The sequence below is a fragment of the Podarcis muralis genome, chromosome 12 (genome assembly GCF_964188315.1).
Source record: "Podarcis muralis chromosome 12, rPodMur119.hap1.1, whole genome shotgun sequence".
NCBI classification, from domain to species: domain Eukaryota; kingdom Metazoa; phylum Chordata; class Lepidosauria; order Squamata; family Lacertidae; genus Podarcis; species Podarcis muralis.
The window spans coordinates 38,391,607-38,409,626 of record NC_135666.1 but is presented as its reverse complement, the minus strand read 5'-3'; the positions used below and the strand labels follow the sequence as shown (position 1 = coordinate 38,409,626).

General features: G+C 42.3%; 1 protein-coding gene across 5 annotated transcripts in view; it reads left to right on the top strand.

The window, feature by feature from the left end:
* The window catches only part of CPVL (carboxypeptidase vitellogenic like), a 60,337-nt gene that overhangs the window by 28,956 nt on the left and 13,361 nt on the right, over positions 1–18,020 (top strand). For all 5 annotated transcript variants that reach the window (XM_028750834.2, XM_028750835.2, XM_028750833.2 and 2 more), the window contains 2 exons: positions 2,214–2,312; positions 3,265–3,438. In XM_028750834.2, coding sequence (XP_028606667.2) covers positions 2,214–2,312; positions 3,265–3,438 — 273 coding nt within the window. The remainder of the gene's footprint in view (positions 1–2,213; positions 2,313–3,264; positions 3,439–18,020) is intronic.

Below are 18,020 nucleotides of genomic sequence, written 5' to 3'. Positions count from 1 at the left end.
AGAGGCCCACATGCTGGCCTCCAGCAATTAAAACCATCTGAAGAGAGTAAGGGGGTCAGAAGGAAGCGGAATGGAGGTCACAAGCTCCGCGCTGGAGAAAGGTGTCCATTTATATTGCAGCAGAAGGGCAAAGAGAGGGAGAACTAATGGAGAGAGAAATCGCCGTCCAATGTTTCTACAAAATTTACCTTGGCCTCTTTTCAGAATTGAGTGCTGTGGCATATGTTTACATAGGCATCTCTTTCATGAATTGCTTTAGTTTTTCTAAGTCTGTGCTTGTATGCCCTAAAGGTTTAGCTTATCCCCAGGAAATCAGGAAAGATGCAGTCGTGGAACTCATTGCATATGCTTGAACACACGCCTGAAACCTTTCTATATCCATGAATAATGGCTCCAATTTTTAACCCCCACCAAAAGAGTGGAAGGCGAAAACAGCAGCACACACTGTGGGCTGGCGTTTTGCTCTGAATTTGCGGCGTTTTGTGTTTCCCGCGCAGTGGTGTCACGAAGCAGCCTTTGGATGTGTGCAGCAGTAACCCGCTAATGAGTTACTTACTGCAATACAGTGCATTTTACAGAAAAATTTGTCTAATTTTAGGAATAACCTTTAAAATGCATATAACTGTGTGGCTTGTATTTCCTCCCCTTGGGAAGATCCACCATGCTGACTTATATTCTGAACATTGCAGTTTATATCCATGCTACACATTAGCTTGTTTCATTTATTTATTTTATTCACACACACACACACACACACACACACACACACTGCTTGATTATAAGGAAACCTCTAAAATCTTAGCTATGGTAGAGCAGTGAATAGAGTGTGCACAACACAGGCAAATAATAGATTGGAGTAGCATTCTAGATTGGATCTTCCTGGGGGCTGGCAGTGGGATCAGGGAAGTTGAAGTGGGTCAAAAAACAGTGCCTTCCAAATTTTGAATATGGTAATCAGTTGGCCCCAAGAACAGGAGACAAATCCTTCCTAATAATAGTAATAATAATTCTATTATTTACATGCCGCCCATCTGACTGAGTTGCCCCAGCCACTCTGGGTGGCACTCAACAAGATATTTTAAACGCAATAAAACATCCAGCCATTGAAAGCTTCCCTGAAAGCCTTCAGATGTCTTCTAAAAGTCAAATAGTTGTTTCTCTGTTTGACATCTGATGGGGAGGCGTCCACAGGGCAGGTGTCACCAGCGTCGCCTTTCCTGGGGGGTTCAAGGGGTGCGGGGAACCCCTGAGCCAAATTCTGGGGGGTGCCAAATGCCAATTCTGGAGGGGGGCACTGGAGGTTGTAGTTGGACACCCCCATCCCCAGGCACTTGTAGAGGGGAGATCCATTCACCGTGGATGGGTGCAAGGAAGGCGTGCAAGCCCAGGTGAGGGCGTGGAGGACCCAGTGTTGTGGGCGCCACACAGGGGCTCTTCTGCCTCCGCCCAGCACTGCGGGCAGAGCTTTTCCTTTCCGCGTCCCGCCCATTCCTTTCCTTGCTGTGCTTCTCCTCCTGCGCCATCAGGTGCCCTGCCTAGCCTTGCCCAGGTCTGTCCCCTCGTCCTCCCGCAGCAGTGGAGCCCAGGAGGGAGCAGAGTGGCGGCAACATGCCAGGCAGCCTCCCTCCCTCTCGCGCCAACTGTTTCCTTGCTGTGCTTCTCCTCCTGTGCCACTGGGCGCTCTGTGTAGCACTGCCCAGGTCCGTCTTGTCACGCGACGGCACCCTAGTCCTCCCGCAGCAGCAGAGCCCGGGAGGGAGTGGAGCGGCGGCAGTTGTTACAGGTGAGCGATTTCTCTCTCCCCTAAAGACGGCCCTGAGTGTCACTGTTGAGAAGGCCCTCTGTCTGGTTCCCTGTAGCTTCACATCTTGCAGTAAGGGAACCGCCAGAAAGCCCTTGGAGCTGGACCTCAGTGTCCAGGCAGGACAATGAGAGTGGAGATGCTCCTTCAGGTATGCATGGCCATTCAGGGCTTTGAAGATCAACACCAACACTCTGAATTGTGCTCGGAAATGTACTGGGAGCCAGTGTAGATCCTTTAGGACTGGTGTTATATGGCCTTAACATTTCATTGCTCAGGTACACTCTACATAGCATCTCCTTGCTACTCGTAGCAAACTGAATTATGCCGAGCATTGCGGTTCCTTAGAATGTTTAACCCAGCAGAAACCATATTTTGAACCGTGTTTCTTTCCATGGCTCTCTTCCTCCAGGTGTTTGATGTTCTGTTGAATGGCGATGAAATTGGAACTGCTTCCTTCTTTCAGAACGCCACAGGGTGTAGCAACTACTTCAACTTCATGGAGTGCCAGGTAAGCCACCCTTAGACTAGGCATTCTGGTGATGTGCTTTCGAAGCTATGGAATTAACTTGGGCTACTTCTCTATCAAAAGCAATTGGAAATGGTGGTAACAGTACTGGAGCTTGGGGAAACAATCCCTCCTCCCTTTCCCCCCTGTTGTTGTTTAAATCTCAGCACATGCTTAAGGTCAAGGGACGAGTGGGATATTTTGCACCTGGTGCCAAGGTAACATGAGGAGGTCTTTAGCATTGTGCAAATACTGCAGGTGATTCACCTAGGATGTGCCTGTCTCTCCACCCAACAGCTGGAGAGAAAAAGGAAGGGTTTCCCCCTACCACCCCATCAAGATTAGGTCTATCAATGGCTATTGGCCTGGTGGCTAAATTAATTTCAGTATATAGAGGTGCTGAGAGAGTGCTGTTGCCTTCACGCTCTGCCTGTAAACTTTCTAGAAGCATCCAGCTAAGCACTCTTGGAAGCCAAATGTTAAGACTAGTTTGACCTTTTCTCTGCAAGTTTCTCCCCCCTAAGTTCTTACGGGAAATAGTGCAAGATGAAGCAGTTTCCCTAAGTTAAAACTTGATATTGCGTTGCCTGCATGGGACATTGTTTAATGCAAGTAAACTCAGTCCGGCACAAATTAATGTGGCTGTACATTTTCACCAACAGCAAACCTTTCCCCCCCTCTCTCGTCTGATCAATTACCAAATGCCACCAGTTTTCATGACCTGCTGGGATTTCCCCCTTATGAAACTAATAGACTTGAACACTTTAAATTGCTTCATAATTTCAGACTTAACTGACCCCTGCAGTTTCATGTTTAACACAATCCTCACTTATGCGGTGTTTTGCATGCTTCAGTGCTAGGTAGGATATTCCTGTACATGGAGAACTAGGGAATATAATTTTATTGTGTTGATTTTTTGCAGCCATTTTTATCTTTTTCATATTTTGTTTAATAGGAACCTGCGGATCAGGAGTACTTTGGACAGCTGTTAACATTGCCAGAAATAAGGAAGTCTATCCACGTTGGCAACCTGACATTTCATAATGGCTCCACGGTTGAGAAACATTTGCTTGAAGATGTGATGCAGACAATAAAACCATGGCTGGCTGTTCTAATGGATAACTACAGGGTAGGTAGGCTGCCAAGCCCAGCCTCTTAAATTTAAGAACCTGCAGAACTGCCTTAATTCATTATTTTCCAAATATTTAACCTCCGAATTTTTAACACCTACTCCCTGTTAAGTACTGGGACGCGGGTGGTGCTGTGGGTAAAACCTCAGCGCCTAGGACTTGCCGATCGCATGGTCAGTGGTTCGAATCCCCGCGGCGGGGTGAGCTCCCATCGTTCGGTCCCAGCTCCTGCCCACCTAGCAGTTCGAAAGCACCCTTAAGTGCAAGTAGATAAATAGGTACCACTTTCTAGCAGGAAGGTAAACGGTGTTTCCGTGTGCTGCTCTGGTGCCGGTTCGCTGGAGCAGCTTCGTCACGCTGGCCACGTGACCCGGAAGTGTCTGCGGACAGCGCTGGCTCCCGGCCTCTAGAGTGAGATGAGCGCACAACCCTAGAGTCTGTCAAGACTGGCCCGTATGGGCAGGGGTACCTTTACCTTTTACCCCTGTTAAGTTGTGGGTGAACATATCAGACGACACAGCGATTCTTCAAACAGCTCTTGTTTATTCACAGGCCAGAACAGAATTGAACTGAAGGGTTCAGCCAGCCTGCTTATATAGAGCTCCACTATAACATAACAGTAACCATTTTCTGTAACTATCCAATCACTGAACGTCACTTTCAATCCCTTATTTGCATATGTGGACCTGAGTGAAAACAATCTACAGTATCCCCCTACTGGCCCAGGGTGAGAACTTCAGTACATAACACTCCCGACTTCTAATCAGCCATCCCTAAAACAGAACCAGAATAGTTTTAGCAATTCAGTGTTGCAACGATATGTGACTTCAGTGAGATTAGCTGATTAACTTTGCATTTCAAACCCTTACCCAATATTGGAGAGGATAGCTTTGTGTTATAGCATGTAAAGTGTCTGTTTTTTTTCCTGGCATTCTTTTTTTTTTGGGGGGGGGGTCCAGACTTGGTTAGTAGAGGGGATGAAGTCCTCCGCTGGAGACTGTAGCACCTCAGTTCTCAAGTGTATATGTTGCAGGGACTTTTCCCCGTATAAAACACATAGCATTTCAAGAGAGCTAACTTTCGAAGCTGGTGAAATACTTCTGCACCAGTGGTTGAAGTCTTCGTCTACAGGACAACACTGCATCGAGGCAACTGTATTTGTGCTTGAATGTTTTGCTCTTCCACAGCACCTGTTCAGCTTTAGCCAGCAGATCAATTGCATTATATGTGTTATTATTTTTACATATTTATAAAAGTATTTCTGTACAGTCGTACCTTGGAAGTCAAACGGAATCCGTTCCAGAAGTCCTTTCGACTTCCAAAATGTTCAGAAACCAAAGCACGGCTTCTGATTGGCTGCAGGAAGCTCCTGCAACCAATCGGTAGCCCCGTCGGACGTTCGGCTTCCAAAAATAGTTCGCAAACCAGAACACTCATTTCTGGGTTTGTGGCATTCGGGAGGCAAAACATCTGAGTACCAAGGCGTTCAGGATCCAAGGTATGACTTCATAAAATATCAGGATTATGTACTACAACGAAATACATAATGCCATTAAAAGCAATGCTTTTAATCTTTGGTGTGCCTGGCTAATCAAAAACAGACAGAAACAGCTGTATAGGCCTGCTGGCATAAAAAGATCCTCAAGAGAGACAACAGCAAGGCTGTCTGCCAAATCTCTGCAGTGAGAATGTTCTGTAGCATAGGACTGGTGACGCTACATGTCTTACTTTGTAGTTGAGGCCAGTCACGCCCCTGTAACATGCTAACAGCACTCTTCCAGATAATCTCTGTGATTCATCTGAGATATAATGGCTCAGGTAGACCGTAAGGCATGGGTAGGCAAACTAAGGCCCGGGGGCTGGATGCGGCCCAATTGCCTCCTAAATCTGGCCCGCAGATGGTCTGGGATTCAGCGTGTTTTTACATGAGCAGAATGTGTCCTTTTATTTAAAATGCATCTCTGAGTTATTTGTGGGGCCTGCCTGGTGTTTTTACATGAGTAGAATGTGTGCTTTTATTTAAAATGCTTCTCTGGGTTAAGTGTGGGGCATAGGAATTCGTTCATCCCCCGCCCCCATAATAGTCCGGCCCCCAACAAGGTCTGAGGGACAGTGGACCGGCCCCCTGCTGAAAAAGTTTTCTGACCCCTGCCATAAAGTATACTGGGCCCAAGTTGCTCAAAACCCTGAACCTGGCCTGATAGCCTATGGGAAGTCAGCAAGTCTGTTGCTGTTGTAAAACAATAGAGGCTCCCCATTTGTTGCTCTTCTAAGTGCTGCCCCAGGCGGTCAACTAGACGAGCTATCTAGTAATGAGAGTAGATAAGGGAGCAGATTACTTGCTTCTTACTTCCTGACCTAGTTTGGTAAGCCACTTGTGGTGTTTAAAAGACTACACAGAAATGTCCTAAATGATGAAATGAGTAACTTTATTGACTTTTTAAAATTAAATTCCACATGCCACTGAAATTAATCTTAAACAACTTAAACTGATTGAAGGCTGTGGTTAACAGTCATGGCTTTCTTCCAGAGAATCCCTGGAATGTGTAGCTTTGTGGGATACTAAGACTTGTTTGTTGGGAATCTTTAGCCCTTCGTGTAACTTTTAATTTTTAGCATTCCGTTAGATGGGCCCACAACAGTTGCGCAGGCATAAAACTGGTCTAAATTTCTAGTGTACACGTAACCTTAGAAAATATTGAAGAACGTACCTACTGCAGCAGCTTTACATATATATATCTTTAGTTAGATGCTGTAAGACACAACCAGTATTGGTCTGTGACTGTAATTTGTTCAGTTTTTATGCTGAATTTTAAATTGTTGTCACATGCCCTGGGACCTGCTGATGAAGGGCACGTGACAACAACAACAACAACAACAACAACAACAACAGGACAATGGTTGTAGCACAAAAGAGGTATGCACATCCCATTTGCTGTGGCCAGTCTGAAAGTTACTCACATCTTGTGATCTTTGGAGTTCACATGTAATGTATTGGCTAGTTTGCATTGTATATCACATGGGGGGGGGGCATACGGAGCCACTCATTTCTACCTCAAGAATATTGCAATGGTTTGGAATGGTAACTTACTTGCATGTCAAGCTTAATGTTCACATGTGACATGGCTTGGGGCAGTTTTTGCAGTAGCCAGAACATCTCTGCAAGACTGAGCTATCTAACCCTCTTTTGGTCTATGGCAGGAGTCCCTTCACATCCCATACCAGTGCCTAACCACATGGTAAATGTAGCATTTTGATCTGAACTATATTGGGAGGGTGAGGACCAGTCCAAGTTGAAGCACTCTGCTTTTCTACGCACTGGAAGTTTGGCTGTTTTGGCAAATCCAGACTTTTTCCTAAGGCAAAGGATTGTTGTTGTTGTTATTTCTATACCACCTTATACCGTATTTCTATACCACCCTATGGATGTGCCTTTCGAAGCCCTCCATGTCAGAAATTAATAATTTCAACCCAAAATAAGTTTGGTACGAGGAAGTGCATGGCATTTTCTGGGAAGTGGTCAATATGCCCATCATACTTTTTGTTGGATTGAAGGATGTGTTCCTTTTAGGATACGTAAAAAGAAACAAAAGAAACTTCTTTGTCTTCTTGCTCAACCAAAGCCAGATGGGGAATAATACTACTCATAATTCATTGTGCGGGATTTGTGAAGGATGCGGCATGGCGTGTGGTAGCTGCCATGATAGATGCTGCAGCCTACTGACCTTTCGAAAGAGCGCAATCACTTATAGATTAAGAGCAGCATGCTTGGTGCTTAGAAATGCTGTCAGGAGTGCTTCAGAAATTCTGTTTATGGCACTCCTGTGTCTAGGTTAAACTGTTTGCTATGCTTCCTCCAACCCCTCTATCTTCCTTTAGCAATTTAATAAGGAATTATGACAAATAATAGAAAATGGAAAACACTGTGTTAATGGCATGGCCTCTTAGAAATCTGGCACCATTATCCTTGGTTGTATGTTGTGTGGCGATTAGTCTTGTGCAGTCCTTTTCATATTTGGCAGAATTTGGCATTTCTCAGCAGTAGAGAAGATGCTTGGTTGCCAATGGTCCCAGTTTCAATCCTTGGCGTTTTTGGATAGGGCTGGAAAAAACCTGCTGGAAACCATGGAGAGCTGGTGCCAATCAATGTAGACAAGTGCTCTTCAGCCTTGTAGTCCTGGTGTTGTTGGGTTGCAGATGCCATCATCCCTGAGCAGTGGCTAAGTTGTTTTATGGGATTATGGGAATTGTAGTTCAACCCCAACTAGGGATCAAAGGTTGAAAAACACTAGCGGAGGCAGTACTGGACCCAATGGGTTCACTCACTTTATTTTTTTTAAGGTATTTAAATAAATAAAAATAAACAAAATCTTTAGGTTTTGGAAGCTTTATTACAAGTTTTGATTCAGTTGGCCATCTTTTCTGCAAGGGTATTTAAACATTTACTAGGACTCCTGAAGGGTCTTTTTAAAACTAGAAAGAGGAATTTGTCTTAATTAATAGGAAGGAAGCTCATTTGAACATAATCAATTTGACTTTACCTCATAAATTGCAACATTGGTGAGGTTGCACTTCTCCTATGAATCAGGTTATTGGCAAGGGGAAACTGCTGGCATCCTTGACAAGGAATTGGACAGTTACAGCTTTCCCTGGGAAAGTAAAATCTTTCCATTATCAGCCTTGTTTTGGACTAGACTATTGGCAATACGCTGTATGTGGGATTGTCCTTCGGAAAATTTCAGAAAGTACATCAACTTGTTAATGAGGAAATGCTGCACCAAGAAAGCAAATACTGATCGCACTTAGCTTAGAGAACTTTACTGGCTCCTAGTTGGCTTCCAGACACAATTCAAAGCACTTGTGTTGATCTTTGGCATCCTAAATGTCTTGGATCACTATACCTGAGGGAGCATTTAAGTGTTATTTGTTGAGATAGCAATAGAGGCTGTTCTTCAGGTGCCTCCTCACCACCAATGATGCCAAGACTTCTCTGGAGAAGATAATAAAAAGTCTATATGGCACCATTCCTCTTTTCTCTTACAAAGCAAATGATATTTTACTGGGTTGTGGTTGTTGTTTTTTTACATGTAATTCTAAATATTTATATTGTGTGGAATTGACTCTGTTAGCTGTAATATGTACTTTTTAGTGGAGAGCCAGGATATAAACATTTTGAAAACATAGTGAGAAGCAGAAAAGTGGGAAGGATATTTATTCCCCGTTTGTTCTTCTCCAGAGATCCCTCAAACTTTCTGCGAAATGCCAGAATTTTCTTCTGTTCCTTGATTGATACCTTCCTGTTATTCACCGTAGATACATTATCCGGGCTTCAAAGGGTGGAAAGCTCCTTTTGAAAACTTTCCCATTGCTTAGGAACCTGGATATATTTCTTAACTCAGCTATTTATGTGCTTGTTTATGTTTCTGAGCTTTGGCTCCATTCCCTCCCAGTTTGTAGTTGTGGGATTGTCTCAAGCTGCCTTTTTCCGCTTTAATTTTGGTTTTTAAAAAAAACACCAAAAAAAAAACCCCTAATAAAATGCAGCTGTTACTGAAACGCTTAGATATTTTATCAGGTTTTCCCATCAGATGTGTTGCAGTGTCACTTGTGAGGAAATATTACACCAGTAGGTTTAGGCAATGAACAAAACATGGCACATGTGCAAACTGGCCATTTCTCAACACTCATCTACAACATTGGCTCCTTTGTTCGTAACAGAGCTGAGGGAAAGACCTCTGTTACATCCCACACATATCCCGTTTTTCAGCCTTCAAAGATTGGCTTCTATTACTTCCACTGAAAGAGTGACATTTTTTCTTCAACATAACGTGGTGTTGCTTCATAAAATAGAGGCAGCCCAGTAGCCTAGTGATGACAACTGTTTTATCCATTCTAAAACCAGTCACATTACATTTCTATAACACGTTTTACACTACAGTAATTGTCACACATTTTTCCCTCACACACACTCGCTCAGACACGATGGGCATCTCCTCCCCCATTTCCCTGCGTAATAGTAGATTTGTGTAATTGCACCCCTATTTGTCAGATGCAGAGTGCTAGATTTGTGGGAGGAAATCTTAATAAGGGATCACAAATCAGCTGGGCATTTGCTTCTGAATATCAAATGGTTTTCCAAACTGGGGTCTCTAGCTGTTTTTGGACTACAGCTCCCATCATCCCTAGCTAGCAGGACCGGTGGTCAGGGTGATGGGAATTGTAGTCCAACAACAGCTGGAGATCCAAGTTTGGGAAACACTGGTTTAATCAAACCATGGTGTTATCAAACATACCAAGCACTGCCTGTTCTTGAGTGGGTATGGCTTTTGTTGGATATATTCGAAGCAAATTTGACCACTTAGCTCTTCAGTGAAAAAATATGTCTGTTTCTTCAAGAAGAGCCATATTGGTAATAAACCAATGAGAATGTTCCTCTAATTCTTTCTTTCTTTTTAAAGTACCCATTTGGAAATTACTGTGGTCATTTGTTGTTATCTCTCAGCACTGTTAATCTGCCAGCCTTTCTAGGTTATAGAAAAGTATTTTAAGAAAAATGTTTAATGCCTACAAGAAGAGAAACCAGAAGTCTCATTGTGCAAGCAGATATCTATTGTGCAAGTAGGCAGATATATATATAATTTCCAGCAGGAATTAAATGAGCAAAGATTTCATTTGCAAGGCAAAAATTGGGTATGATTTGTGCAGGACTTTCTTACGTTCCATACCATGACAGGGGCTTTGTAATAATTGGATGAGATATTTTATCCCAGGAAAGAGGCTTTGGCTTAGAATTCTTTAACACTAATAAAACCTTTGATGTTTGTGGATCCTGTGAATATATTTTTGTTAGTATCAGATGTTGCTATATCTACTGATTTAAACCTGTCTTGCCCCAAAAGGAGTTGTGCAACACCGGAAAGGTTAACTTGCCTTAGGTTAGAACTCAGTCCTACAGTATTTAAGACTGCATCTAGTTCGGAAATTGTGGCAGGCACTGTCACTTATCGTTAAACAGCTCATTAAATCCCAGCTAATTGCATCTTTGTTCCTGCATTTTAAAGTCTTCCTGTGCCAGCCCTTAACTACCTCACTAAAATTTTACCATTTGTACCCTCACAGTTAACTTCATTAGCTTATTCTAGCACAAGTAAAACAAGAGTTTTAATAAGATTTTGTTTTGTACAAATTGAAGGCAGAGTGTTCGACATTTGCTCTACCTGGTAGCCTGAGCGACTTAAAGTCCACAAGTAAAGTAGTGTGTATTTGAAATGTTCATGATATGTTTATATTTTTTGTAATGTGCTTTGGTTTTCTGAGTTGTTTAAGAGCTTTTAAACAGTTTTGCTTGCTACATCATACCCTCCAACACCTCAGCGGCAAAATCCAGGACACATTCTTCTGGGACACTATCTTCCCATTTTTTCTCACAAGAGAATGGCGACCATTTTGGACGCCATAATCTTGAGCAATTTCACATCACAATTCCCCCCAGAAAAAGCGCCTTTTTTGGCACGGTGGCTCAAAAGGTGTTTTGGGAGCGCCACACAAGATTGCAGGCCTGAAAAAGAACTTGGGGGGGGGGGACACAGTCATGGTGTGAAATCTGCAAGATCACAGCATCCAAAATGTTATGCCATGCCGCCATGGCAGCCATTTTGTGACTGCTGCCCACAACATTTCCACAAAATTCAAAATGTGCTCACTTGTCCTGAAAGGTTGGCAACCTCAGTCACATTCATGCTATTCTTTATGTCTAACTTTTTGCTTATTTTGTTTTGCCCATTTGTTCCCTTTCCACTTCAGTTCCTTTCACTGTTCTTGGAAAACTAGGGTTTCATGTCATGATTAGCCCACATCTACTGCTTGGAACGGGGAAGTTTGCTGCTGACCCAAATTTCCCTGTTTCAAAGAGGCTTTTATGGGGGAAATTCTTGTATCCTTTCTTTGCAATTTAGTTTATATCACCTTCCTCGCAGAAAGCATGCAAGCAAGCCAAAGACATGAGCCACCCGCATGAGAACATTCTTTCTTAAACTGTTCATTCATGTAATCCACAAGTCTTAATCCCTTTCTCTTCTGTCTAGGTTTCTTCATCTGCAGTGTTTATTTGTGGCAGCAATTGAATTTAATCGGCTACATGCTACTCTCTGCATTGGCCATGCTACTTTCTGCTTTTGGCGAGAATGCTTAGCAAAAGGAGATGGAGAAAATGTAGAGGCTGATAATTATAGTCGCGAAGGGCCTTGGCAGTGGGGAAGAGGCACAGCCAAGAATAAGAGGACTGTCTTATTTAGTGATATTGGAAAAGTTGAAAAGTACAGATTTGTCAACCTATCTCTCCTTCCCAGTGATCCTTTCATGAGTTTACTGTGAATATTCAGGTCACTCCTATTTTCTCTTCTTCTTTTTTTAAAAGATATTTATTAAAGTTTTCAAAATGTTACAAAAAGAAAAAAGAAAAAGAAAAAATACAAAGTAAAAACAGTTAAAAACAATTCAAACTTTCTGCATCTTATCTTTCATTTGCTTGTTCCCCAGACCTCCTCACACCTCCCTTTTTTGTATTCCAGTTCAATTAGTTGGTTCAGCAAATCCTTTCCCTCTTTGTTTTTATCCTAATCTTTAATCTTAATATATTATAACTTTAGATTATCACCTGTTAACAATCCATTTTTGCACATTCCTTTATAACATTACTGCTGAAAACCACTTAACTTCAATCCAACATCATTCTAACATTCATTAATTTTGCAGTATTTCTGTAGATAGTCTTTAAATTTCTTCCAATCTTCTTCCACCGACTCTTCTCCCTGGTCTCGGATTCTGCCGGTCATTTCTGCCAGTTCCATATAGTCCATCACCTTCATCTGCCATTCTTCCAGGGTGGGTAGATCTTGTGTCCACTCCTGATTTTCTCTTCTCGTAGCATGGTCACAGTGAGTTGCCAAAATGCAGGTAGAGGACCAGGAGGATAGTCTTCACTGGCTTTTGTGTATTTGATAATGTCACTGCTTTGCACAAAATAGATTTAATTAATACAGGGATGAGTAACCTCTGGGCCATAGGCCTGATTAGGGCCACCAGGCCTTCCCAGTTGACCCATGGTGCCATTTTAGCTAAACCATGCCCACCCGTCTTAATAAGTTTTGGTTTGTTTCACTACGCAGTTGTATTTATGGCTTCTAAAATGCTTTCAATTTTTGCATTTCTGGTGGCTGGATCTTTTATGCTCCAGTGCTTAACACAATGGGCAGCCAGTGTTCAGGTTTCCTTAATCAGGGAAGGCAGTATTAGCAGTATTTCATCACTAGTGCTTGGTTAAAGCCCCAGTATGATACAGCCACACTTGTGCTATAGCTAAATGAGCAACTGGGAGGATGGTGCAGTTAGGAATGGAATAGCTTGAAGTAGCCTCAAATGTAGGTCATATCTGCTCCTTATAAACAGAGAAAATGGAGCCCCAAGCATTCAGTGGTGGAGGTTCAGTAAAACGTCAAGCTCCATTCCTGGTTTACATAAATCTCTCTTGGCCATTCCATTTGCAAGACTGCCATTACCTCAGGTTTCTTGGCCACTACTACTAGCACAGAAGTTATGGCAAATTTGTAAAACATGTCTCTGTATCTCCTGTCTGCCATTATGCTCTTATTTTTCTTGTTTCTTTTACGGTGCTCCCTGCAACATGTAGAAGAAAAATTAGCCCATCTTATTGTTTAGCTGTCCCAAAAGAAAAGAGCGTGTGAGGAAGGGATTGGCTGGGAGACAGACTGTTCTTCCATCTGGTATATGAGACTGTATTCCAGAATCCCAGGGGTAATCTAAAGAGATCTTCTTTTGATGGTTTACTGTAGCCCTGTGGGAGTCCTTCCCCCCTTCCTCTGCTGATTGACAGGGATGAACTGTATCCTTAGATAACTCTGTGCAAGAATGCAGATGCTGTATGCCATGCTTACATTTCAAATCCTGAAATATAGCACACAGTTTTTCAAAAACTAGAGAATAAAATGCTTGGTACCTGCTTAGGCTAGTTACTTGTTACAAATAGAAAAGGGGGGAAATGTTCAGATTATTATACAGTGGCACCTCAGGTTAATAGGGACACAGGTGGCACTGTGGGTTAAACCACAGAGCCTAGGACTTGCCGATCAGAAGGTTGGCGGTTCGAATCCCAGCAGTGGGGTGAGCTCCTGTTGCTTGGTCCGTGCTCCTGCCAACCTAGCAGTTCGAAAGCACATCAAAGTGCAAGTAGATAAATAGGTACCGCTCCGGCGGGAAGGTAAACGGCATTTCCGTGAGCTGCTCTGGTTCACCAGAAGCAGCTTGGTCATGCTGGCCACATGACCCGGAAGCTGTATGCTTGCTCCCTCAGCCAATAAAGCGAGATGAGCGCCACAACCCCAAAGTTGTCCACAACTGGACCTAACGGTCAGGGGTACCTTTATCTTTTACCTCAGGTTAAGTACTTAATTTGTTCCGGAGGTCTGTTCTTAACCTGAAACTGTTCTTAACCTGAAGCACCACTTTAGCTAATGGGGCCTCCCGCTGCTGCCACACCGCCGGAGCACGATTTCTGTTCTCATCCTGAAGCAAAGTTCTTAACCCGAGGTACTATTTCTGGATTAGCGGAGTCTGTAACCTGAAGCATATGTAACCAGAAGCGCATGTAACCCCCGGTACCACTGTACTGTAAATGAATACAATCTGTATCAACTAGTGATGTATGACTAACTGATATGTTCCCTTTCCAGAAATTACACCATTAATGACCGTTAGCCTTGTTAACCCTAATGAGTTTCTGCTCTGAAGAAAAATAATTCAATAGGCCATACTGCCTTTGTTTCTACCCGCTGCTTTTGAAAGATGGCTGTAGCTGTTTAAAATGACAGTACTGCCCCAGCCTTTTAGCTGGGGTGGGGTGGGGAACATCTGTAATTGTCTTCCTTGAAGTTGTCCAATGGGATTTTGGTTTATTTTGTGGAGTGCTCAGAATCGAGATGGCAGCTAATTAGGATCATGGCACCGGCCAGGACATCTTAAGACTGCTCTTCAATCGTCATTTCCTCTTACAGGAAACCACAAAATATTGTAGATTAAGGTCACCGGGGAAAAGATCAAAAGTTTGTCTGCATAGGAAACATAGTATAATTGTATAAGGACCAAACAGTAAGGATGGAGCTGGTTTTAAAAAACAGGATCTAGAGTTGCAATTTATCACACATCTTATATGCGCCTCTTGCAAGAACCTTGAGGTATTTGAGATGATATGCTTCAAGTTCTTTTTAATGAGTGGTTATTCCGTTCATCAGATCTCCCAAAGCTGTTTGTTTGAATTTAGAAACAGCTGCAGTTTAAAAGCAGAAACAGAAAAACAGATTAACACTACTGTTATGTATTCAGTGGTCTCTGTTTGCCTGAGCTTGAGTCTGGACTAAGAATTCTGAGCCCCTGTGTTCTGATTCGATACATGATATCCAATAACAGAACATTTCAAGATTTGGGCCTCTGCCATTGGACCTTAAACTCTGAGTTACGATTCGCAGCTTGGAAGTTTAGACAGCCAATCACGTTGGGAGTGGGAGTGGCCCAGGCCTTCAGAAATGTATATAAGCAGTTGCTTTGCCCCTGTTGTCCAGTTCTGCTAGTTCAGTAAAGGTTTTTGCTGTTATCACTGTGTCTTGCGTTGTGGGAACCCACCTACACTTCAACTACCATACCTAAATTGAGCTCATTACACAATGTGCGTAGCAATTAAAATCCCCATAGACTTTTGAAGCTTGCATTCATGTTTTTATGCCAGAATAAATATTATAGCTGATTCTGTATTTAGACTTGTTCATTAACATTATAGTAATTATTACAATGCTTGGTGGCTATTTGAACTGGTCTTCAATAAAACTGCATTTCTAATGGGTGGTACTTGAAGTAGACCCACTGAAATCCATTACTCAAGTCCATTAATTTCATTAGGTCACTTCTGTGTATTATTATTGCATGTTATCCAATGTTTTCAGTGCAAACAAGAGAACTTTAATTTCCAACAAGACAGAAATTAAGGGATTTTTCATCATGGTTTAAACATATTTATCGTGATGCAGCCATCGTCAGTGGAAGGTGGAAAAAAATATAGGACTTCTTCCTTCCACTCTTCTCATATGTTGCTACAGAAGCTTTCTTAATGCTAGGAGTATGATTTGGGGGACAGTCTTGCAATAAATTACACCGGCATTAAAGTCAACCTGCGTGGCCTGCCAGTATCCTGTTGGCGTAAAATTAGTCAAGCTTTTGAAGTTTGGCAGAAATCGTTTGCACTTTACTGAAATTGCTAGAAGTCTGTGTGGTTTGTGTCCCTGTAGGATGTCCTCCCACCACCAAGTGCGCACACACACTTAGTCCCCATAAAAAATGAGAAAAATAGATACAATGCCAATTACCGTACATGTTACTTCTAGGTTTGTAGAGCGACGGATACATAGCCTGACCAAATTGGGTTGTACTGTTTTTACTGTGCTGTGTCCTACCCTAAGACGGGTAATTGTAATTATTCCCATACTGTCGAGTGTAACAGCTGCAGAAAATTTTTGCAGAGGCCATGGAGAATCAAGGTCTTTGAGGCATAGCTTCTTCATATAAACAGTGCAATTATTTTATTTGAGCTAGCTTGGGCGAGTCTTACAGAAAAGGCTTTTAACCCCACCAGGATTTTTTAGTAACAAAGAATTAATAGTTCATAGGAAACATGTGTGCGTTGCAGTCGTACAAAGGGCTCTATCTTGGCTTGAGCCTGAACAGTCTGCTGTGAGATCCCAACTGATACAAAACATATATGCTGTTTGGGTATGGGATTTAAAGAGAAACTTAAACCAGCTTTGTGGGATGGAATATGTTTTTACACCAATCACACGTCCCCCCTTTTTCTAGTTAAAACAAAAAAGAAAAAGAAAAAGAAAAAAAATCCAGTGTTCATTCTGATGGAATCTTTACGCTACATCTTCTTTTTCCATTTGTTGAGCTAAAGTCTAAAGTTCTTCCTGTTAGAATCTACCAGGGCAGTCTCCCTGGAGTATTTTTTAGTAAGACTCCCTCTTTCCATTCATGGTGCGTTGTTTCTCAAAAACCATACCCAGTGATTTGCACCTATAGACTATGCACTCTTGCGCTAGAGATTTTGTTTCTGCTATTGCATATGTAACGAAATCTACTGTTGCTATGGTTTCTATATTTTCTATTATTTCTATTCTTGTTAAGCCACCTTTGGCTAATGCATGAAGTTATAAATTTTGTACATGAAGTGTGCATTATATTACCATCCTATATGTTACTTGATACTGATTTCTGTTTGTTGACAGTGATCCATTATTATTCTCTTGTATGACTGTAGTTTAGTACCAAAGGTTGACTGCATCAGGTTTTGTAAAGATTGGATAGGCTGGAAGACTAATATGAGTTGTATCCATAGATTCATAGGATTGTAGAGTTTGAAGGGACCCTGAGGATCATCTAGTCCAACCCCCTGCAATGCAGCAATATGCAGCTGTCCCATACTGGGATTGAATCTGCAAACTTAGCGTTATCAGCACCACGCTTCAGCCAACTAAGCTATCCAGGCTGACCAGCACTAAATTGGACATATTGGATTAAATAGTCCTTAATGCTCTTTCAGATTTGAACACTGAGCTTGTGCTTTAACTTTCATGTATGAGATGAAGGGATCAACTATGTCCGGTTGATTAGCCAAATTGCTTCCTCTCACCCTTTTGCAAGCAATGTCGAGTTATTTGTGCTCCTTCTCTCATTCCTTTTAGCATGGGATGTGAGGGGTATGTTCAGGGAAGTTTTTAATGTGTGACATTTTAATGTATTTTTTAATCTTTGCTGGAAGCCGCCCAGAGTGGCTGGGAAGACTCAGCCAGATGGGCAGGGTACAAATAATAACTTATTATTATTATTATTATTATTATTATTATTATTATTATTATTAGTGTTTGTATGTGATTGGATTCTTGAGAGTGTTCTTTTTGAGCTCAAATGCCCAGCCATTTCTGAGACATAGAGGCCTATGGCTATCTTTAATCCTATCTTCTTGTGAACATATTTTTTATTTTGTTTACTTATATATTTATAAACCACATATAACAAGGTAGTGTAAAGATAAAAATACATTGCCACAGTAGGAACAGTAGAAACATCAATAACACCGATTATCAAAAGTAGCTGAATAACCCATCAGATTGGACATGGTGGTGAACTTTCTTGAGGGCAAATTCAGGCAGTTCAGAATATGAGCAGTTCTTTATCTGTTGCCTTGCTGAATGGGCAGGAGAAGGCTTGCTTGAAGTAAACGCCATAGCAGGAAGGGGAGTGCGGATCCTGAGTATCAACAAGAAGCTGCCCAGATGATGCAGGCTGTTGTCCTTTACGGCTCCTGCATCTCTACCAGATGAGGAGGGCTAGTGCCTCACACTCCTTGTGAGGCCTCCCTAAATGGCCAAAAGTTGGGAACCTTTGCCTGGTCTGTAAGTGGGTGAAATATACTCAGAGTCGCAAAGTGATTTCATGCTCTTTATTCAGCTCATAGTGGTGA